The sequence below is a fragment of the Ostrea edulis genome, chromosome 9 (genome assembly GCF_947568905.1).
Source record: "Ostrea edulis chromosome 9, xbOstEdul1.1, whole genome shotgun sequence".
Taxonomy (NCBI): Eukaryota; Metazoa; Mollusca; class Bivalvia; order Ostreida; family Ostreidae; genus Ostrea; species Ostrea edulis.
Window position 1 is genome coordinate 31,882,898 of NC_079172.1, and position 22,827 is coordinate 31,905,724.

Genomic DNA, 22,827 nt, shown 5'->3' on the forward strand with positions numbered 1-22,827 from the left:
CATAGTCAGTATGAGTTAACACACTGTCAGTATGAGTTAACACACTGTCAGTATGAGTTAACACACTATCAGTATGAGTTAACACACAGTCAGTATGAGTTAACACACAGTATGAGTTAACACACTGTCAATCTCAATAGCAATTATGTGAATATTTACAGTCCTTATTCTATATGACAAATACATATAAGAAGAAATATACCCAATGTAAAAAAAATAAACCCACAAGCATTACAACAATATCCATAAAACATGTTGTGATGCATAACAACATTTTGTTTCTCATGATACACAGCCACACCTATGTTTAGTGTTATTTCACCTCAACTTTTGAGTATCTTAAAACATTGAGGTCTTGACACAATGCCGGGATAGTTATAGATTTAGTGTCCTGAGTAGTCATCTTCAGAGTTCCCAGTGTTTAAGGTAACAAAGAAACTACATGTATTTGATGTTGGTAGCTGAGACTACATCCTGAATTGCACTTTGGCTGTTTACATACATATGTGAACAAGATGCAGTGATTTTTTTTGTTTTTCAAACTACCACCCCTCCTTTTGAATTGGGAAAAAATAGCGACATTTTCCTCAAATTGGGAAAAATCCTTCATAGTAAATTAAAATGGTAAAGATGCATAAAATAATCAAATAACATTTTTTTGGTTTGAGGTTTATTTCAGATCTGATTTAAAATCATAAAAGAAATCATTATTTAACATCAAATATGTATTGGAAGTCACATCTTGTATAGATATTATTCACTTTTTCTAAGAAATATTTATTGTCTAATTTCATAAAGAAAATAATAAATTATTAATTCACCAGCATTTGTAACCATAATCTTGTAAATATTATATTAATAATCAAGTTTCCAGAATGTCTCTTCTCTTTGTATTTTTCGGATTTTAGTAAACCCTATATTATTGGACAGTTCCTGTTATTAGCCTGACCCTATATATAATGGCGGTCAAACTAAATTGTCAACAATATCTGAATATGGTTTAATGTTATGTGTATCTGGAAACTATATACTTCGCTGAATATCTGCTTATATGGATGCCTCTATTGTTTTACATATACTTTACCAAACCTTTAGCATGTGTAGTGGTTTGGAGAATAAAACTGAAGGAAAAAACGTATTTACTCTTTGTCAGCAATATACGGTAACCTTTTTTTAAATGGCCTAATTTCCCTAGATTTGAATTTGGGGAAAAAATATATATAGAATTGGGAAAAAATAGCTAATTTTAGTGAGGGGAAACAGCCGAATATCGGTGGCATTTTGTCCCCCAAAAAATCACTGCGATGTGTTTGTGAAACACAAATGCCCCCGATAATGGCCAATTCCGAAGATGGCCAAGGTAACAAAGGCAAATATCTTGGTACCAGTAAAAAGATCTTGTCAAAAGAAATGCTCATGTACAATATGAAAGCTCTAATACTTACCATTTAGAAGTTATGACCAATGTAAAAAAAAATAATTAAAAGTAGGTCAAATGTCAAGGTCAAAAGGTTTAATACCAACAGAAAGGTCTTGTAACAAGGAATACTCATGTGAAATTTCAAAGCTCTATCAGTTACTGTTCAAAAGTTATTAGCAAGGTTAAAGTTTTCAAAAAGTAGGTCAAACTCCAAGGTCACATGGTCAAAAATGTTGGTACCCAAGGAAAGGTCTTATCACAAGGAATACTCATGTGAAATATCAAAGCTCTATCAGTTACTGTTCAAAAGTTATTAGCAAGGTTAAAGTTTTCAAAAAGTAGGTCAAACTCCAAGGTCACATGGTCAAAAATGTTGGTACCCAAGGAAAGGTCTTATCACAAGGAATACTCATGTGAAGTATCAAAGCTCTATCACTTATTGTTCAAAAGTTATTAGCAAGGTTAAAGTTTTCAAAAAGTAGGTCAAACTCCAAGGTCAAGGGGTCAAAAATGTTGGTACCCACGGAAAGGTCTTGTTACAAGGAATACTCATGTGAAATATCAAAGCTGTATCACTTACTGTTCAAAAGTTATTAGCAAGGTTAAAGTTTCGGACAAAATGACAGAATGACAGGACAAAAACAATATGCCCCCGATCTTCGATCTCCAAGGCATAAAAATGTGTGGATTTGAGGGTACTCTTGTTTGTGTGTAAATTCTTTTTGAAAATGCCATGTACGGTATAGTTTTTCCGGTGTCTGCAGACGAGATAGGTAACATAGAATGTTCCCAACTGCGTTATTCGGCATCAATTCTATAAACTGATTTTTCCCCCTCTATAGTAATATATAGTGACTGGTGTGATACTTAAAGTGGTCAGTTCATGCAGCACAAGGTCATTTCATCTCTCCTTAGAAATAAATTGCAGACTTGAAATTTTGCAGTAAAATGACAAATTAATCCTGTTAATGTTCTGAAAAATTCTAAATTTCCTATTAGTTCATTCCCAAAAAACGTTTTTTTAACAAACATTACAACTTACTAGCATTCAAATGATTAACCTTTCCTCCAGTCCCCATACCTGTTTAAAGTAGGTCATCCATGGGGGCTGCACATCTTTGACTAGATCATAGGGGGTCACAAGGAACAGCAAGTGTAGGTGGCTGGTCAGAACCAAAGACTCCTCTGCCTTCTTCAAGTCTTTATACAGCTGAGCAGAAAAATTCAAGTCTACAGATCCTGTCAAAACAAGAATCTGTAGCTGTCACAAATATCTAACACTCATTGCACATATCTTGCAGGTTGTCTTTTTTGGCATTTTGATGAAAAAATAAAGCTGCTTTGCCACCAAACTCCTTCTAGTAACACAATAGTGATTATACAAATAAACCCACAGAACTGAAATGATTGGAGCAGATCTACAGTCTCTCTTTGTAAAATCCTTTCTTAAAACATATCGGAACTTCCTATGCTCCGTAAGATCAAATACCAATGGCATATTGTTTTTGGTCTGTTCGTCGATATCAGTGTTTGTCCATAATGCATGTATTTCAAGTATACAAATTATAGACTACAAAAATTTCCTTTGTGGCCACATACATGTACCAGTCTTGGGGAAAAATGATTTGTATAAATACATAAATTGTGGCCATATTGTTGAGCTTTAACCTCAGTTTACTTAAAACTTTATCCAGTCTGAGGGAAAAGAAATAAATTAACATAAGATTAATGGGCCTTATCAGTCGCCCGTGTATAAGTTAAAAGTATCACTACTAGTGACTAGTCCCTAGGGACTATAAATCTATAATAATTTTCCTGTTCTGTAAATCTACACTAAATTCTAATGTACAGCAGCAATATAAAACAAGACGTGGGTTTAAAAAAAAAAAAACATACACCCCCCCTCCCATTGTGCACATACTGATGAAAGACTTTACATATATGTTATATTGACACTACATGTATATGATTATTTTATGCTCCCTCTTGTCCCAAAGATACTTCATATGAAATTTGAAAAGTACTGGCAGGATAATTATCAAAAGTAAGTTAAAAATGTTCAATTGTTAGCGCATGGCAGATGCAGATCTATAGCAATAGGACATCTGAATGACTGAGGTGACTTAAAAATTGAACAGCTTTAGTTAACATGCCTTTAAATGTGGCCCGTCCAAGAGGTGTAACCTCCAGGATGTGAGCAGGCTGCAGATTCTCTTTTTCTTGGGACAGAGTCTTTTTCTGTATCACTAATCCCATGTCAATCAACTGCTGAAGTGCATCCTTTGTCATGGCAACAATGTCACATGACAATTGAGCAGCCTGAGTGGATAGCAATGTATGGTTCATCATCTCGAAAACTTCTTTAGTTGTCTTGGTAACCTTTTTTTTAAAAAAAAATCATGTATGTATATCTACATGTATTTAATTAAAAATATATATATATATATATAAATGTATTTATCAAATATATCCACAGAAGAGCATTAAATGCGTATTGACCCGAGGATTACCTGCAGTCCTATTGTGGACAGAATAAGAGATCGGAGTCCCTTTCCTTCATCAAAAGTCAGACTGCTGTAACAATTCTCCATAGGACCGCTTATTATGTCCCAGACCTGAAAAGGACAGAGGATGATAATGTAAAAATATCATTGTACATATCCTCCACTTTTCATCCATATAAATTCTTTGGTATGTTATTCTTCTTTAATAAACTACATATATGCAGGAATGTTTTTGCCCCATTCTTTTTCGCTTATTTCCCCTTTGCCTAAAATACTTGAATTAGAATTAACTCAAAATTCTAAAGTACAGACCATGAAGCATATTACTACAGCAGATGAATGATGAATGAGTGCCGAATGGTTCGGGAATGATTGCTTTTGATTGATGAACGAAAACTGTATTGTTTGAACAGATTGGTTCTTGATGAAAATAGAATGGTTCATGTCAAAAACATAACTACCTTAAACCTGTCCTTGGAACTAATCATAAGAATGTCTTCCATGCCTTCCACCTGTCCTTGAGACTGACAATATGAATACACCCCCCTTCCTCCCAGAGATAAAATACCTTACACCTGTCCTTGAAACAGACAATAAGAAAGCTTTCCCCCTTTGATGATAAATTACCTTACACTTGTCCTTGGGACTGACAATGACAATACCTCCCCCCCCCCCCCCCCCCCCCCCCCCGCCCACATCTTTTGTGATGATAAATTACCTTACACCTGTCCTTGGGACCGACAATAAGTATGCTCTCCCCTGTGGTGTCTTTGCCTGCCCTTCCTGCTCTGCCAACCATTTGCTTGTACTGACTTCTATTCAGGAACTGTCTGCCAATGTAGGGACTGCGCAGTATCACCCTATACATGTCATTACACATACTGATTAACATCTACTGATTCAGGAACTGTCTGTCAATGTAGGGACTGCGCAGTATCACCCTACAAATGTCATTACACATACTGATTAACATCTACTGATACAGGAACTGTCTGTCAATGTAGGGACTGCGCAGTATCACCCTACAAATGTCATTACACATACTGATTAACATCTACTGATTCAGGAACTGTCTGTCAATGTAGGGACTGTCCAGTATCACCCTACAAATGTCATTACACATACTGAATTAACATCTACTGATACGGACGTTTGCCAAATCTCATTATCTCGAACTCACATGTTGCTGAAAAACTTTGAGATATCTGAGGGTTTGAGATATTGAGGTTAAAGTACACAAAGAAAATGTATTTGGTACTTCTATTAACTCCATTCAACATATCTATGATATTTAAAATATCAATGTTCAAGATATTGAAGTTCAACTGTATATCTTCAATGTACATTCAACACCTACTGAACATATTTCTTTCTTTTCTGCTTCAATATCAAATGTGACATAATAATTTTTTTAGCATTACATTATTCACATTCACTAATGCTTTGTTAATAATCCTTCGCTAGTTCAAAATTTCAATATTCTCACACTGAGGCTTGCTTTGTATGAAAAATTATTCCACTTATAAAAGTCTACAAGTATATCTTTTTTATTTTCTAAATATAAATCCAAGGAATAAATGTCTTAGTTCTTTATAGCTGCAGAACTGTAGCTCTGAGAAAATATTGGGACAGATCAGAGAGCTACAGATCCACCCCTTATAAAAACCTTCTATCTACGGCACAGAAAAAATGCACAGTTGAGGCCTTATATCACTATAATCTTGCATCACCATCTCATAAATTTAATATTAAAAAATTTCAAACATATTTTCCCACTATCCGTGTGTCCAAACATACCTTCAAATATTCATTAAAGCCCCATATGACCCGAAAAATCACAGCTTATAATGATTTTGTTCTTTGATGTAGCGATCTTAGGTAACCAATATTATGAATAGATACCAATAGCAACAGTGTTCGAATTGACTGGCTGCCTAACATGACGTCAACAAACGAAATCATTAGAAGCTGTGAGTTTTCGGGTCTTATAGGGCTTTAATGAATATTTGAAGGTATGTTTAGAAACAAGTATAGTGGAAAAATATGTTAGTAATTTTATGACATTAAATTTATGAGATGGCAATAAAAGAATACAACAATATAAGGCCTCAACCATGCACGTTTTTGTGCGCCGTAAATGGAAGGTTTTTTTAAGGGGTGGATTTGTAGCTCTCTGATCTGTCCTAATATTTTCTCAGAGAGCTACAGATCTGCAACTAAGTTGTTTATAATATCATTGGTGATATATACACACAATGAAAGAAGGAAAATTTCTGTTCACAGAGTATCTACTGTAGCTTCCTTATTTTAGGAGAGCACTTAATATCATGAAATGACTCATAAAAGTCAAATCGAGAGAATATGAATTCGCTAGTAAACTGATGCTCCACAGTTTTTACATGTACATTGTATATTAGCAGATATATAAAAATAGCTGTGAGTAATTTTCTCACTGAATTACGCACCAATAAATTCCTCCTGTATATTTTGGAATGTACAGTACCCAACACAAACCTTAAATATCCAACACAAATCTTAAATACCCAACACAAACCTTAACATTTATTCCTGAAATATTGGCAATTGTTCAAGAATACTAGGAAATTTCCAAAGCCTCAATTTCATTTTAAAGAATGTCGTAAACAAAAGTTGCCAAAAAACAAACTTCATGCCACTATGAGATTTTAAGCTGGTATTTATAACTTAACAACCTTTCATTTGAAGGGTGCCTGAGTGTAAAATGAAATTAGAGAAGGAAGTATGTGACATTAACATTGTTATCTATGGGAAATAAATTAGCAGACTGTACTCATTCCCCCTCTTCCAAATGACCACCATGGCAATAATCTGACAGATATTTGAATGCTTGCATAAAATATCGACCTTTTTGCCGGCAGATTGACCCCAGCAGCCAATGTGGACGTACAGGCCAAGAGACACAGCACACCATTAGCGTACGCCTCCTCCAATAGGTGGCGCTCATCTGTCGTCAGGCCACTGTGATGGTACGCCAGCCCGAAATGTATCGTGTGCTGCAACACAGGACATAGCCTCTGTTCTCCATCCTTGTACAGCTCCTTCAGCAGCTCCTTTCGTTCTTGCTTTTTCACGTGGCTCAGCTCTCTGGAGATGAAGTAGCATTATACTTATCGATCATCTGAGTGTATGTCATGAAGGAACAAGGAACTGATTTCCCAAGCTGTTTGTTGAAACAAATACAAGTACAATATATTTTGCAATCGCTAACCATTAATCAATGGTCTGTTGAAAATGGTGAAAGGTTATCATTAATTTATGGTGCATTAGCTACAATGTCAAACCCCTTTTTGCAAGAGCTAAACTGTCCAATCGTAGTTTAATTTTAAATTAGAACAGAACTCTATATATCAGGGTCAGTGTAATTTCTTCCATACCGTCTATGTTTGGCCATCAGCTTACTCAGCATCAGAGCAACATTTTCACAATTTTTCTTGGTTGGGCAGAAGATGAGACAAGAGTGCTCAGGAATGACCTCTGTCACTAGCCCCAGGAGATGATCCGGGTCCACTCGGTTCACTTCTGGACTGTACTAAAATCAAAGTTCAAATAATCCTCTAGAATCACTCGTTTTATGGATGCCTTTCAGCTCTGTCGTTTTGGAGGTATACACATATCCATGAATTTATCTACAATATCTACACTAACGAGCAAAACTCTTCAAACAGAAACTTAGAGCCCCAAAACTTAGACTTAAACCACAAAAACCTGACTCTAAAAATACAGTTGAACCTTGGTATCTTGAACATTGATATCTCAAATATTATGAATATGTCAAAGTAAGTTGTAAGTCCCAACTACATTTGCTTTATGTAAATGTATTTTAACCGCCATATCTCAAACCTTTGGGTATCTCGAAGTTTTTCCTCCATCCCATCGAATTCCCCGAGATGGTGAAGTTCATCTGTATATGGGATTTTACATTTATTGTAACAGTTTCAAATAAGCATTTTGTAATTCTTATACTGATTCAAACATAACCTGAGAATGACCAAGGTCACAGGACCAGTGACCCTTTTTACAAAAAAATCTTATGACCAAGATAAAACTTTTCAATCTGCCTTTTACTCCACCGAGTGCAACTATGCCCCGAGTAAGAATGCAAGTTTTATCACCTATGTATATACTTAGTTTTTCTCATTCAGAAATACATGCGTAAAGAATTATAAAAGAATTACAGTGTTTTAAAATCTTAATCGTGAGATATTTGGTAAAAAAAAAAAAAAAAGGCTACGGAGCAAACCAATCTCAAGCATCAGATCTACTGTCATTTTCAGACTACCCAGTAAATTCAGCTGCTAGTGTTTATATTACAACTTCCTTAATTCTGATATATCCTCTCTTCATGCTACTTTATCACAACATAGTCACATTACCACACTACTTCCATGTTATGGCTTCCAGTTTCTACTGAATTCTCAAACAAGTGACCTGAAACACTACAGCGCTGATGATTTACTGAAACATTACACCGCTTGTGACTTACTGAAACATTACAGCGCTGATGATTTACTGAAACATTACAGTGCTGATGATTTACTGAAACATTACAGCACTGATGATTTACTGAAATATTACAGTGCTGATGATTTACTGAAATATTAGTGCTGGTGATTTACTGAAACATTACAGTGTGCTGATGATTTAGTGAAACATTACAGCACTGATGATTTACTGAAACATTACAGCGCTGATGATTTACTGAAACATTACAGTGCTGATGATTTACTGAAACATTACAGCGCTGATGATTTACTGAAATATTACAGTGCTGATGATTTAGTGAATCATTACAGCGTGCTGGTGATTTAGTGAAACATTACAGCGCTGATGATTTATTGAAACATTACAGCGTGCTGATGATTTACTGAAACATTACATTACATTGTGTTGATGATTTACTGAAACATTACAGCGCTGATGATTTATTGAAACATTACACCGCTTGTGATTTACTGAAACATTACAGCGTGCTGGTGATTTACTGAAACATACACAGCGTGCTGATGATTTACTGAAACATTACAGCATGCTGGTGATTTACTAAAACATTACAGCGCTGATGATTTACTGAAACATTACAGTGCTGGTGATGATTTACTGAAACATTACAGTGTGTTGATGATTTACTGAAACATTACACCGTGCTGGTGATTTAGTGAAACATTACAGCGCTGATGATTTATTGAAACATTACAGCGTGCTGATGATTTACTGAAACATTACATTACATTGTGTTGATGATTTACTGAAACATTACAGCGCTGATGATTTATTGAAACATTACACCGCTTGTGATTTACTGAAACATTACAGCGTGCTGGTGATTTACTGAAACATTACAGCGTGCTGATGATTTACTGAAACATTACAGCATGCTGGTGATTTACTAAAACATTACAGCGCTGATGATTTACTGAAACATTACAGTGCTGGTGATGATTTACTGAAACATTACAGTGTGTTGATGATTTACTGAAACATTACACCGCTTGTGATTTATTGAAACATTACAGCACTGATGATTTACTGAAACATTACAGTGCTGGTGATTTACTGAAACATTACAGTGTGTTGATGATTTACTGAAACATTACATTACATTGTGTTGATGATTTACTGAAACATTACAGTGCTGGTGATGATTTACTGAAACATTACAGCGTGTTGATGATTTACTGAAACATTACAGCGTGCTGATGATTTACTGAAACATTACAGCGTGCTGGTGATTTACTGAAACATTACAGCACTGATGATTTACTGAAACATTACAGTGCTGGTGATTTACTGAAACATTACAGCGCTGATGATTTACTGAAACATTACAGCGTGTTGATGATTTACTGAAACATTACAGCGTGCTGATGATTTACTGAAACATTACAGCGTGCTGGTGATTTACTGAAACATTACAGCGTGCTGGTGATTTACTGAAACATTACAGCGTGTTGATGATTTAGTGAAACATTACAGCACTGGTCATTTACTGAAACAATACAGCGCTGATGATTTACTGAAACATTACAGTGCTGATGATTTACTGAAACATTACAGTGTGTTAATGATTTAGTGAAACATTACAGCGTTGGTCATTTACTGAAACAATACAGCGCTGATGATTTACTGAAACATTACAGCGCTGATGATTTACTGAAACATTACAGTGCTGATGATTTACTGAAACATTACAGCGCTGATGATTTACTGAAACATTACAGCGCTGATGATTTACTGAAACATTACAGCGTGTTGATGATTTACTGAAACAGTACAGCATGCTGGTGATTTACTGACCTGAAACACTACAACACTGATGATTTACTGAAACATTACAGCGCTGATGATTTACTGAAACATTACAGTGTGTTGGTGATTTACTGAAACATTACAGTGTGCCAGTGACTTACTGAAACATTACAGCGTGCCGGTGATTTACTGAAACATTACAGTGCTGTTGATTTACTGAAACATTACAGTGCTGATGATTTACTGAAACATTACAGTGCTGATGATTTACTGAAACATTACAGCGTGCTGGTGATTTAGTGAAACATTACAGTGCTGTTGATTTACTGAAATATTACAGCGTGCCGGTGATTTACTGAAACATTACAGCGCTGATGATTTAGTGAAACATTACAGCGCTGTTCATTTACTGAAACAATACAGCACTGTTGATTTACTGAAACATTACAGTGTTGATGATTTAGTGAAACATTACAGCGTGCTGGTGATTTAGTGAAACATTACAGTGCTGTTGATTTACTGAAACATTACAATGCGCTGGTGATTTACTGAAACATTACAGTGCTGATGATTTAGTGAAACATTACAGCGTGCTGGTAATTTATTGAAACATTACAGCGTGCTGGTGATTTACTGACCTGAAACATCACAGTGCGCTGCTGATTTAAACTCTCCTGTAGAGTTTCACCTTTCTGGATTTCAAAAATATAGTCTTGTAGCTTGACATGCTCTGTAAGCTTGACCTACAAAAAATTTAAGTACATCTTTTAAAATATATATTATACCTACTGTAGATGAACTTTTCCATGTGGAGCCGTAACTATAACAAGCCCTGAGTATAACACTCATCTATCCACCCTCAAAACACACAGAGAGATCATGTTAATGTGTACAAAATATATCTTTACAGACCCATAAAGACTCACAAAATACATCAAGCAAATGAAGATCTTACTGGACGGAAATCACTTGTGAAGAGATCAGCCTCAAGGAATGTCAGAAGATCTTTTATATTATTCAGCGTCGCACTCATTCCAATAATTTGTGTTGAAGCTATAAAATATTACAAACAAGTTAAATCCTGACTATAGGCCAGTAAGCCACATTGCTTACCCAATCATTTTTTAGGTTTACTTTGAAAACATTTACATAAACCACCTATTAGTCATTTACAAGTTAGTCATGTTAAGAGTTTGAATAAACTTGTCAGAATGAACACTAATTGAGTGTATTAACAATTTGCATACTGGTCATTACTACTTTCTTAATACAGTGAAAATTGCCAAATCCGGCACCTGTGCAATCTGGTTCACTAGGCATGATTTTCTTGGACTAGTACATATTTATGAAAGAGTGACATTTATGGTGGTTGTGCGCAAGAAAAACATTATCAGAAATATCATGGGAGTTACGGTATATAGTTGTACTGAATGATGATTTCATGTTCAACACAAAATTTAACTCCCCTTCTATTCCTCAGAGTGGTTATCTCTACCCTGTTTAATTCCATCTGATTGTCTGTATCGCTAAATGTGTCCCGTCAACATCCTGCAGGCTACACACGCTTTCATGTTGCATTGTAGTTTTCTACTTTTGAAATTCTGCATGCAACGTCACGTGATCATAAATATTTCGAAATGGGACATTCACTATCCGACTCGTCGAATACGTACTGTAAACCAACTTTTATTTGTGGCTACTTTATTTCGCGATTCACTTGTGGTAAACTGATTCACGGCAAATTGTTTTCGTGATTGAGCATTTTCGAGCCTATGACAGACATTCAAGCACTGGTTCGTGACGAGAAATATTCGTGATGATGAGGTTTTTGCAAATTTCGCGAAATTTTCTAGCATGCGAATAAAAGTTGGTTTACAATAATTAAATAGAAAATTAGCTTGTAATAGAGCTTTGATATTTAACATGAGTATTAAATTGCATAATTTGCAGAAAGTGTATAACTTATATAACTTGATATAAAATCATTACATGCATTTTATTCTTATGGCGATATCCAAAGAATACGGCACATAATAGCTTTAAATGTTTTACACATAAACACTATATATCAAGTTTGGCCCCACACTGGAGTCAGAATCTCTACCCCGAAAATCATGAAATTTACAATCTTGGTAGAGGTCTTCCTGGTCTACATCACTAAGCATTTAGTTTTTCTTAATAAAGATGTGCAATTTTAAAGAAGATTTCGGATAAATGGTAAATTTTTGGCATTTTTTGCCCCGCCCCTAAGGCCCTAGAAAAGCATGAGTCCTGAAATTCAATTTTACGCCCCCCTTGACCAAAAGATACTTCATAACATATTTTGAATAATTGGAATGGTAGTTATCAAACAGTTAATGTTTTTAAAATCTTTAACGCACGACAGATAACAGTAGATGCTGGCCAATTGTAATATGTGACCCGAGTATACTCAGGTGACCTAAAAGCTAAATGCATATTTAGGAAAAGCAGAAAAGGATGTAATTCCAGGGTTTTAACTTTAGGACACGTCTAAATTAGTCATATCGTGTTAATGTTACATGAATACATGATAAATATATCTTGTAGAGTTTTTCATTAGTATAGGCAATTTCGGAGGCATTTCAGTTTTTAGAACACATCTTGTTTTATACAGTTGCTGAATACTAGAATTTAGCTTAGATTATATGCAGAACAGGAATTTCAAAGTCCTTGGGACTAGTGATACTTTTAACTAGTACTCAGGTGACCAATAAGACCTGTGGATCTCTGGTTTTAAAGTAATCATGGAAAAATAAACATGTAATTGTGTTTGATAAACATCTCTAGAGCTCTGAATTCTTGGGACTGGTTACCTTTAATGAAATCCAGAAAGTTCAAAATAAAATCCATACAAATGAAATCATACTGAAAAGCATTGATTTCATTAATATGAAAATTGACATCGGAACTCACTACAGTAGGAATGTTAAACGGTAACATTCTCACCTTTGGCCAGGATAATTTTGAAAGGTGACACACTTACCTTTGGCAAGGGTAATTCTAAAAGGTCACACACTCATCTTTGGCCAGGATAATTTTGAAAGGTGACACACTCACCTTTGGTCAAGATTATTTTGAAAGGTTATGCACTCACCTTTGGCAAGGGTAATTCTAAAAGGTCACACACTCACCTTTGGCCAGGATAATTTTAAAAGATAACATACTCACCTTTGGCTAGGATAATTTTCAAAAGTGTGGCCTCCAGACAAGATCCTCGGCTTCTACCTTCACCAATCATGTGAAGCTGTAATGAACAAAAAGCTGTTTTGAACATGAATCTGTACAAAACAAGAAGTTGTACTTAACATGAATCTGTACAAAACAAGAAGTTGTACTTAACATGATCCTGTAATAATGTGAAGCTACATATGTAATGATATTGTAATAGGCATAAGGGGGGTGAATATGTTTTGTGATTGCACATACATTTTATTACTTGTTATATGTACATCTTAAAAGTCTGGGATTATTAACTGGGGTGGACTTAAAATAATTAGACAATGTGTGGACTTAATTCCTTGAAATGTTGCCGTATGTATTCACATCTATTTTTTGCACATACTACTTGCTGTTTGCCCTTGCTATCTTTATAAATGCTTTCATTCATTATTCAGGATAAATATCACAAAAATCTGTATATGTTACTGATTTTATTCCACTGTACTTCACATGAATACACTTTTGCTTTTCTCATTATTGATCAAGATTTCTGGAGCTTTCATAGTTGTTTACATGCTGCCGACATAATGTACTGTTTCGTATTTTCAGTTTTGAGATATATATACATGTAAATGTCTATTTATTGCCGATATTGTTCCTGAGCACTCAAGAAATTGTTATTTCAATGTTTAACGGATATTTATCTAATGTTTTCATCGTCAACACTCTTGAAATTTATAGAACAAGATCTAGCTAATTATCTAATGTCAAGGACGATGTGGTTGTGTTGTCTGCTGCCTGATGTCACGTAACTATTATAGATTCACATTGTACGACAGCCCTGCTCGGTACTCTTTGACAGATTTTCGGTTGTACTGTACCGTAGAGAGCATCCATTGGTTGAGCGGTGCCGTACAGGCCTGTGATTGGTTGAACAATATCGTACAGCATTTCTATTGCTTTCCACATGTGACCTTTTCCAAAAGTTTATATATAGGGCAATATCACTCAATTTTGGGAGATAATCTGATGAGTTGCAAGGCGCGGAAAGTTTAAAGGAATTAAATAACAAGGGGCCCATGGGCCACATCGCTCACCTGAGTCACCTTGGCCCATATCTGAAGACTTTCCATATATATTTGAATGTAAAACCTTAGTCCCTATTATGGCCCAAACTACCCTTTGCAAACTTGAATCTACACTATGTCAGAAAGCTTTCATGTAAATGTCAACTTCTTTGGCCCAATGGTTCTTGAGAAGAAGATTTTTAAAGCTTTTTCCTATATTTGTATGTAAAACTTTGACCCCCCCCCCCCCCCACTTGTGGCCCCATCCTACCCCCCCCCCCCCCCCCCCCCCCGGGGGGCCATGATTTGAACAAACTTGAATCTGCACTATGTCAGAAAGTTTTCTTGTAAATATCAGCTTTTCTGACTCAGTGGTTATTGAGAAAAAGATTTTGACTATATATTTGTATGTAAAACTTTGATCCCCCTTGTGGCCCTACCCTACCCCCGGGGGTCATGATTTGAAGAAACTTGAATCTGCACTATGTCAGAAAGTTTTCATGTAAAAATCAGCTTTTCTGGCTCAGTGGTTTTTGAGAAAAAGATTTTTGCTATATATTTGTATGTAAAACTTTGATCCCCTATTGTGGCCCCGGGCATCCAACCCCCGGAGCCCAGGCCACATTTGAAAAAATGTTGGTTTGCCATAGCCCGAGGGTCATAAAAAATATTGGGTCGGTTGGTAGGGATTTTTTTTTTTTTTTTTTTTTTTGCTGAAAATATACTGAATATCAAAACCGTTTTTATATTTTGTGTTCTTTTGATGAATTAACCCTATAATAGTGAATTACTTGCAGAACTGTCAGAAACCTCTCTAAAAAGTGCAGTTTTAACTTCATGGACAGGAGTAGTTTGTGTATGGCTCATATATCATTTTGTTATTCTGATATGTTACTTGTTTTGTGGGTGTTTGTTTTCCAGGTCTTGAATATGTCCATTGTTTTTTCAAATTTGTCTAGAGTCTTGGTTGCCATGATTTTACTCTCAATGGCCAATGTAACATGCATGTATTATGAAACTGAAACTTGGTAGCATTGTTGTTGTTCTAAAACATTATTCATATAAACTCAACACAATTTCATGTTCAATGATGTTGTTCAAACGATTTCTGATGCATTAAATCTGTGCTCCGCTGTACCTCAAATTACCGAAATGCCCATTAGAACTAACGAAATTCCCCTTTGAATCAATTTTTTAAAGTTAAATTGAAAGATTTGGGATTGATTCAATGTGTAAAATACCGTCTCTGAAGAAAAAATAACATAAATTTTTTAATAAGAAAAGTCTTGTTTTATTAGAATTTGTGTTAATCTAAGGAGGGTAACTCTTCATTTCATTTAGAAGAATGTGTACAACCATTATTTCCTAATCATTATATATATACATTGCTTAAGTTGAATTAAATCAACATTCATATATATTTTGCAATTCAAACAAATATTGTATAGGGGAAAAAATCTCATGCTGCCCCTTGAGGGCCCTTGATTGGAAAATAAAAATATTTTGTGTACATGTATAAATTTGCTAGAGTTATCTTTCTTTGAAACATAGTGAATGCGAGAAATGAACACAATTTACAATCACAAATTTAAAAATGTTTTATCATAAAAGATTAACATATATAAACTTAATATGCATTAATGTATATAATTAGAGGGGAATTTCGATACTTTTAGGTGGTATTTCGAAAACTAATCCCTGGGGGCATTTCGGTAAATAGCGGGCATTTCCGAATATTCGGGGTACCCATTTACATTTTCATCGGACACAGTTGTTTGTGTCCATAATTATCAAATGATGCCTCATCGGATAGATGAAATTCTACCAGTATGCCATGTGCCGAATCGATCATTTGAGCGCTTAAAATTACGGCGATTTACAAAACATCGCAAAGAACAAAACTAAAAACAAAACAAAACACATCTTCACAAGTCAAGGGCTATTGATTAGTTACCTCGTTACAAAAGAAAAACAAGAGGCCCATGGGCCACATCGCTCACCTGAGTCACCTTGGCCCATATCTGAAGACTTTCCATATATATTTGCGTGTAAAACCTTGGTCCCTATTATGGCCCAAACTACCCTTTGCAAACTTGAATCTACACTATGTCAGAAAGCTTTCATGTAAATGTCAACTTCTTTGGCCCAATGGTTCTTTTAAAGCTTTTTTCTATATTTGTATGTAAAACTTTGACCCCCCCCCCCCCCCCCCCCCCCCCCACTTGTGGCCCCATCCTACCCCCCGGGGACCATGATTTGAACAAACTTGAATCTGTACTATGTCAGAAAGTTTTCTTGTAAATATCAGCTTTTCTGACTCAGTGGTTATTGAGAAAAAGATTTTAACTATATATTTGTATGTAAAACTTTGATCCCCCTTGTGGCCCCATCCTACCCCCGGAGCCCATGATTTGAAGAAACTTGAATCTGCACTATGTCAGAAAGTTTTCATGTAAAAATCAGCTTTTCTGGCTCAGTGGTTCTTGAGAAGAAGATTTTTCCTATATATTTGTATGTAAAACTTTGATCCCCTATTGTGGCCCCATCCAACCCCCGGAGCCCATGATTTGAACAAACTTGAATCTGCATTATGTCAGGAAGCTTTCATGTAAATCTCAGCTTTTCTGGCTTAGTGGTTCTTGAGAAGAAGATTTTTAAAGTTTTTCCCTATATATTTGTGTGTAAAAACTTTGATCCCCCCCTTGGGGCCCCATCTTATCCCCGGGGGCCATGATTTGAACAAACTTGAATCTGCACTATGTCAGAAAGTTTTCATGTAAAAATCAGCTTTTCTGGCTTAGTGGTTCTTGAGAAAAAGATTTTTAAAGTTTTTCCCTATAATTATATTTGTGTGTAAAACTTTGATCCCCCCCTTGGGGCCCCATCTTATCCCCGGGGGCCATGATTTGAACAAACTTGAATCTGCACTATGTCAGGAAGCTTTCATGTAAATCTCAGCTGGCTTAGTGGTTCTTGAGAAGAAGATTTTTAAAGTTTTTCCCTATATATTTGTGTGTAAAACTTTGATCCCCCCCCCTTGGTGCCCCATCTTATCCCCGGGGGCCATGATTTGAACAAACTTGAATCTGCACTATGTCAGAAAGTTTTCATGTAAAAATCAGCTTTTCTGGCTTAGTGGTTCTTGAGAAGAATATTTTTAAAGATTTTTCCTATATATTTGTATGTAAAACTTTGATCCCCTATTGTGGCCCCATCCAACCCCAGGGGCCCATGATTTGAACAAACTTGAATCTGCATTATGTCAGGAAGCTTTCATGTAAATCTCAGCTTTTCTGGCTTAGTGGTTCTTGAGAAGAAGATTTTTAAAGTTTACCCCTATATATTTGTATGTAAAACTTTGATCCCCCCTTGTGGCCCCATCCTACCACCGGAGGCCATGATTTGAACAAACTTGAATCTGCAAAAAGTCAGGAAGCTTTCAGGTAAATTTCAGCTCTTCTGGCACAGTGGTTCTTGAGAAGAAGATTTTTAAATGACCCCACCCTATTTTTGCATTTTTGTGATTATCTCCCCTTTGAAAGGGACATGGCCCTTCATTTGAACAAACTTGAAAGCCCTTCACCCAAGGATGATTTTGGCCATGTTTGGTTGAAATTGGCCCAGTGGTTCATGAGAAGAAGATGAAAATGTGAAAAGTTTACAGACAGATGGACAGACAGACGGACACCGGACAAAATGTGATCAGAAAAGCTCACTTGAACCTTCGGTTCAGGTGAGCTAAAAACCAGACTTTACCCTTTCTCTCACATCAAGTCCAGGTGAGAAAACCTTTTTGTCGATTATCCCCCAACACACTGGACATCTGATGATGGATAATTATACAGTCAGCCTAAATTCTAGTTAATAAATGCTGCTATTACTTTACACCCCCTCCCCATTTTATAGCTATACAGTATACATCACCTTAGAGATACCTTGTTAAATTGTTACATGAATGAATCAATGCTTGAATAAATGATGTCTAATATTCACATGGATATCTTCTGTTTTCCTTGCTACTTAAGGAATAAGGATCAGATTTTATTTTGTTACCTCCCCAACCTAGCTTGGCCATTCCTGGGGAGCTAACAATATCAAGCTGTAATGACATGAAGATGTAATGATGTAAAGCTGTAATGACGTGAAGTTGTAATGATGTAAAGCTGTAATGATGTAAAGATGTAATGCTGTGAAGTTGTAATGATGTAAAGCTGTAATGACATGAAGCTGTAATGACGTGAAGCTGTAATGACGTGTTGCTGTAATGACGTGAAGTTGTGATGACGTGAAGGTGTAATGTGAAGCTGTAATGACATGAAGCTGTAATGATGTGAAACTAATGATGTGAAGCTGTAATGATGTAAAGCTGTAATGATGTGAAGCTGAAATGACATGAAGCTGTAATGATGTGAAACTAATGATGCAAAGCTGTAATGTGAAGCTGTAATGATGTGAAGCTGTAATGACTTGAAGCTGTAATGATGTGAAACTGTAATGTGAAGCTGTAATGTGAAGCTGTAATGTGTAGCTGTCAAGATGTAAAGCTGTAATGATGTAAAGTTGTAATGACGTGAAGCTGTAATGATGTGAAGCTGTAATGATATGATATTAAAATAATGTAAAGCTGTAATGTGAAGCTGTAATGACGTGAAGCTGGAATGACGTGAAGCTGTCATGATATGTAGCTGTAATGATGTGAAGCTGTAATGATGTGAAGATGTAATGACTTGTAGCTGTAATGATGTGAAGCTGTAATGAAGTGAAGATGTAATGACTTGTAGCTGTAATGATGTGAAGCTGTAATGGCGTGAAGCTGTAATGATGTGACATTGAAATGATGTAAAGACATAAAGCTGTAATGTGAAGCTGTCATGATGTAAAGCTGTAATGAAGCTGTAATGACATGTAGCTGTAATGATGTGAAGCTCTAATGATGTGACGCTGTAATGATGTGAAGCTGTAATGACGTGAAGCTATAATGATGTGAAGCTGTCATGATGTAAAGCTGTCATGATGTAAAGCTGTCATGACGTGAACCTGTAATATGAAGCTGTAATGATGTGAAACTAGTAAATACCACAAAATTACCCCTCTTAATGACATTATTTGCTAAGTTCAAGGTCTATAACTCTTTCAAACTCACAATGATGTTCCCATATGGCAGCAAAGTAATTTTGGTACTAAAACAAAGGTCTTGTCACAAGGAATACACATGTGAAATATGAAAGCCCTATCATTAAGCGTTCAAAACTTATGGCCACGGTTAAAGTATTTTCAGAGGAACAGACTAATAATAAGAGAACCGCAAACGGTACATAATATGCTCATGAAAATGCTTACATGGGTGTTTTTCTTAGGCCATAATTTGTAGAAATTTGATTCAAGTAGTGTAAGGCTGTGACATACTTTCTTTGCATAATATGAATAAAGAATCTTAGCTTAAAACTGAGACAGGAGGCAGATAGACAAACCAGTTCTGTGTGTAAAATATTTCACCAAAGTTGACCAAGTTCAACAACCTTTCAATATTCAAAACGTCAAAGAAAATAAAAAATTGATGAGAATCAAAATTATTGCACTATGCACATCTTCAAGTTATTTACAAATACCATAGCATCTAGACTGTGAGAGGAATTATAAGGACAAACCATGTCCTTTTATATTTAATATAATGTTTCCTCAAAATAGACCAAGTTCAACAACCTGCAATTCTCTTTAAAACTGAAGAAAATCAAAATCCTTGCCACATGCACATCTTTCATACCCATACAAATACTCTGTAAATGAAGACGGTCCTCACTTGAAAACTGTGGAAGGAAAAACAGACAAATCATTTACTCTCTATGCAATAATTCCTCAAAACGGACTAAGTTCAATAATCTGTAATTTTCTCGAAAATTGAAGAAAATCAAAATCCTTGCCACAAGTACATCTTCAATATTCATAGAAACACTTTATAAAACAAGATGGTCCTCACTTGAAAATTGTGGGAGGAGTTTACCGGACAAATTCTGTACCCTCCTTATAACGATAATTTTCAAATAAAGGGGCACAACTCCTGCAAATGAGCTAAAAATGGATCAAAATTGCAAGACGATCTAGAATAACCTACAAAGAAGCTACTGTATATACTCGCCTATAAGTCAGATTTTTGGGAGTCAATTTTTGGTCTAAAACTCTATGTCCGACTTGTAGTCGAGTCCTAAGAAAATTGGTATTTTTTTGGGTGGCGTAATGTAGTGTATTTTAAACAACTCCGACAATTATCATGGACTACCACACAAATGATTATTGTTCACAAATATCTAGACATAGTGTATTGTTTATGTATTTTAAAATTATGTATAAAGTACAAGCATTTACATATTTTTATTTAGTTAAAAAAAATTTACATACCGTTAACTAATACTTTCAATTCACCTAATCAATCGTTTATCAGTAAAATTGAATTACGAACCCGATTTAATATTGAAATATTCATATGTATACCGGCTGAAATATACATGTATTTCATAAAAAATTGAATATTGTTAACAGATAATTTTGATCATCATTCTTGACTCTTCTATAAATGATACAATGAATTATACCATAACCCCACAATAACAGTTTTCGCGAGGCGCGTGCCACTAAGTAAACACGGTGTCAGGTAGTTGGTAATTAGGAGACCATAATTGCTTAGGTAAACAAGGGATCATTGCCCATATTAGATCAAGGGTTGTGTTTAAACCCCAAACACATATGGCTTGGATATTGCGCACCTCATAATTATTAATTTCTCAACATATTTTTTGAAACATAGGTTAAAAACACTATCTAGCATTGATTTGAAATTGTCAACCGATTCTGACAAAAATTTGTACCGACTCATAAGCGGGTCAATAGCAAATTCCTACAAAATAACCTTAAAAAATACAACCGACTTATAGGCGGACCGACTTATAGGTGAGTATATACGGTACATAGCAAGTTTAAGCTTGATGTATGACAGATGAAATTAGAAACAGAAAACCCAAAATGTCCGGATGGACAGACGGACGTACAGGCATTGCTATACCATAATACGTCCCGTCTAATGACGAACACATAACAAGAGTACCGCAAATGGTACAATATACGCCCGTCGGACAGTGAGCCTTTGACTAAATATCAGGGCAATATCTGTATCCGTAATGAAAAAAACCCTGGAAAACTGTCTAACCTATTTTTAGTCCAAAAATAGGTCAAGAATGGACCAATCCAGCTGAAATGCAAACTGAACTTGTATTCCTCTGAGAGGGAGCCTATGACTATATATCAAGGCAATAACTGTATCCGTAATGAAAATAAAGTGCACCGTCACGGCACATGATACGCCCGTCACATATTGTTAACAGTATAGATTGTACCCATTAAAACATTTTTTTTTATATCACCTTAATTAAATGTCAGAGTGACCTTAAAGTAGGATGCGACACACCTTCTACCTAAGATGCGTTAGTTGACCAATTTTGGTGATTCTAGGTCTAATAGTTTTCAAGTTATGAGCCGGACAAGTTTTTGCCATATATGGCCATATCTTCTTAATGAAAAGTCACAGTGACCTGGTTTTCATGTGTGACACACCTTCTACCCAAGATGTATCTACAGACAAAGTTTGATGATTCTAGGCCTTGTAGTATTTAAGTTACGGGTCGGACACGAAAAAGCTAACAGACGGACGGACAGACGGATATCTTCTTAATGAAAAGTCACAGTGACCTGGTTTTAATGTGCGACACACCTTCTACCCAAGATGTATCTACAGACAAAGTTTGATGATTCTAGGCCTTGTAGTATTTAAGTTACGGGTCGGACACGAAAAAGCTAACAGACGGACGGACAGACGGACGGACATGAACGCCATACCATACCATAATACGTCCCATCTTAAGACGGGCGTATAAAAAGCCCAAAAACTGTTGACCTATTTTTACCTTAAAAGTAGGTCATGGATGGACCAATCCTGCTGAAATGCAAACTGAACTTGTATTCCTCCAAGAGGAAACCTCCGACTAAATTTCAGGGTAATATCTGTATCCATAATGAAAAAAAAGCCCAGTAAACTATTTACCCTACTTTTAGTCCAAATGTAGGTCACGGACGGACCAATCCAGCTGAAATGCAAACTGAACTTGTATTTCTCTGAAAGGAAGCTTATGAGTAAATTTCAGGGCAATATCTGTATCTGTAATGAAAAAAAGTCTGGAAAACTGTTTGACCTACTTATAGCCCTAAAGTAGGTCAACGATGGACCAATCCAACTGAAATGCAAACTCAATCTTACAATTCTTGAGGGAGATATTGTGACAACATTTCAAAGTTGTACATGCATCCGTTACGGAAAAAAGTC

The 22,827-nt window shown here is 35.7% G+C and overlaps 1 protein-coding gene across 5 annotated transcripts in view; it reads right to left on the reverse strand.

The window, feature by feature from the left end:
- LOC125659915 (helicase POLQ-like) overlaps nucleotides 1–22,827 on the reverse strand; it is a 77,995-nt gene that overhangs the window by 12,561 nt on the left and 42,607 nt on the right. For all 5 annotated transcript variants that reach the window (XM_048891720.2, XM_048891719.2, XM_048891716.2 and 2 more), the window contains exons 6-14: nucleotides 13,399–13,474; nucleotides 11,165–11,262; nucleotides 10,848–10,952; nucleotides 7,338–7,492; nucleotides 6,808–7,047; nucleotides 4,643–4,784; nucleotides 3,931–4,035; nucleotides 3,574–3,799; nucleotides 2,502–2,659 (exon numbers count right to left, since the gene is read on the reverse strand). In XM_048891720.2, the coding sequence (XP_048747677.2) occupies nucleotides 2,502–2,659; nucleotides 3,574–3,799; nucleotides 3,931–4,035; nucleotides 4,643–4,784; nucleotides 6,808–7,047; nucleotides 7,338–7,492; nucleotides 10,848–10,952; nucleotides 11,165–11,262; nucleotides 13,399–13,474 (1,305 nt within the window). The remainder of the gene's footprint in view (nucleotides 1–2,501; nucleotides 2,660–3,573; nucleotides 3,800–3,930; nucleotides 4,036–4,642; nucleotides 4,785–6,807; nucleotides 7,048–7,337; nucleotides 7,493–10,847; nucleotides 10,953–11,164; nucleotides 11,263–13,398; nucleotides 13,475–22,827) is intronic.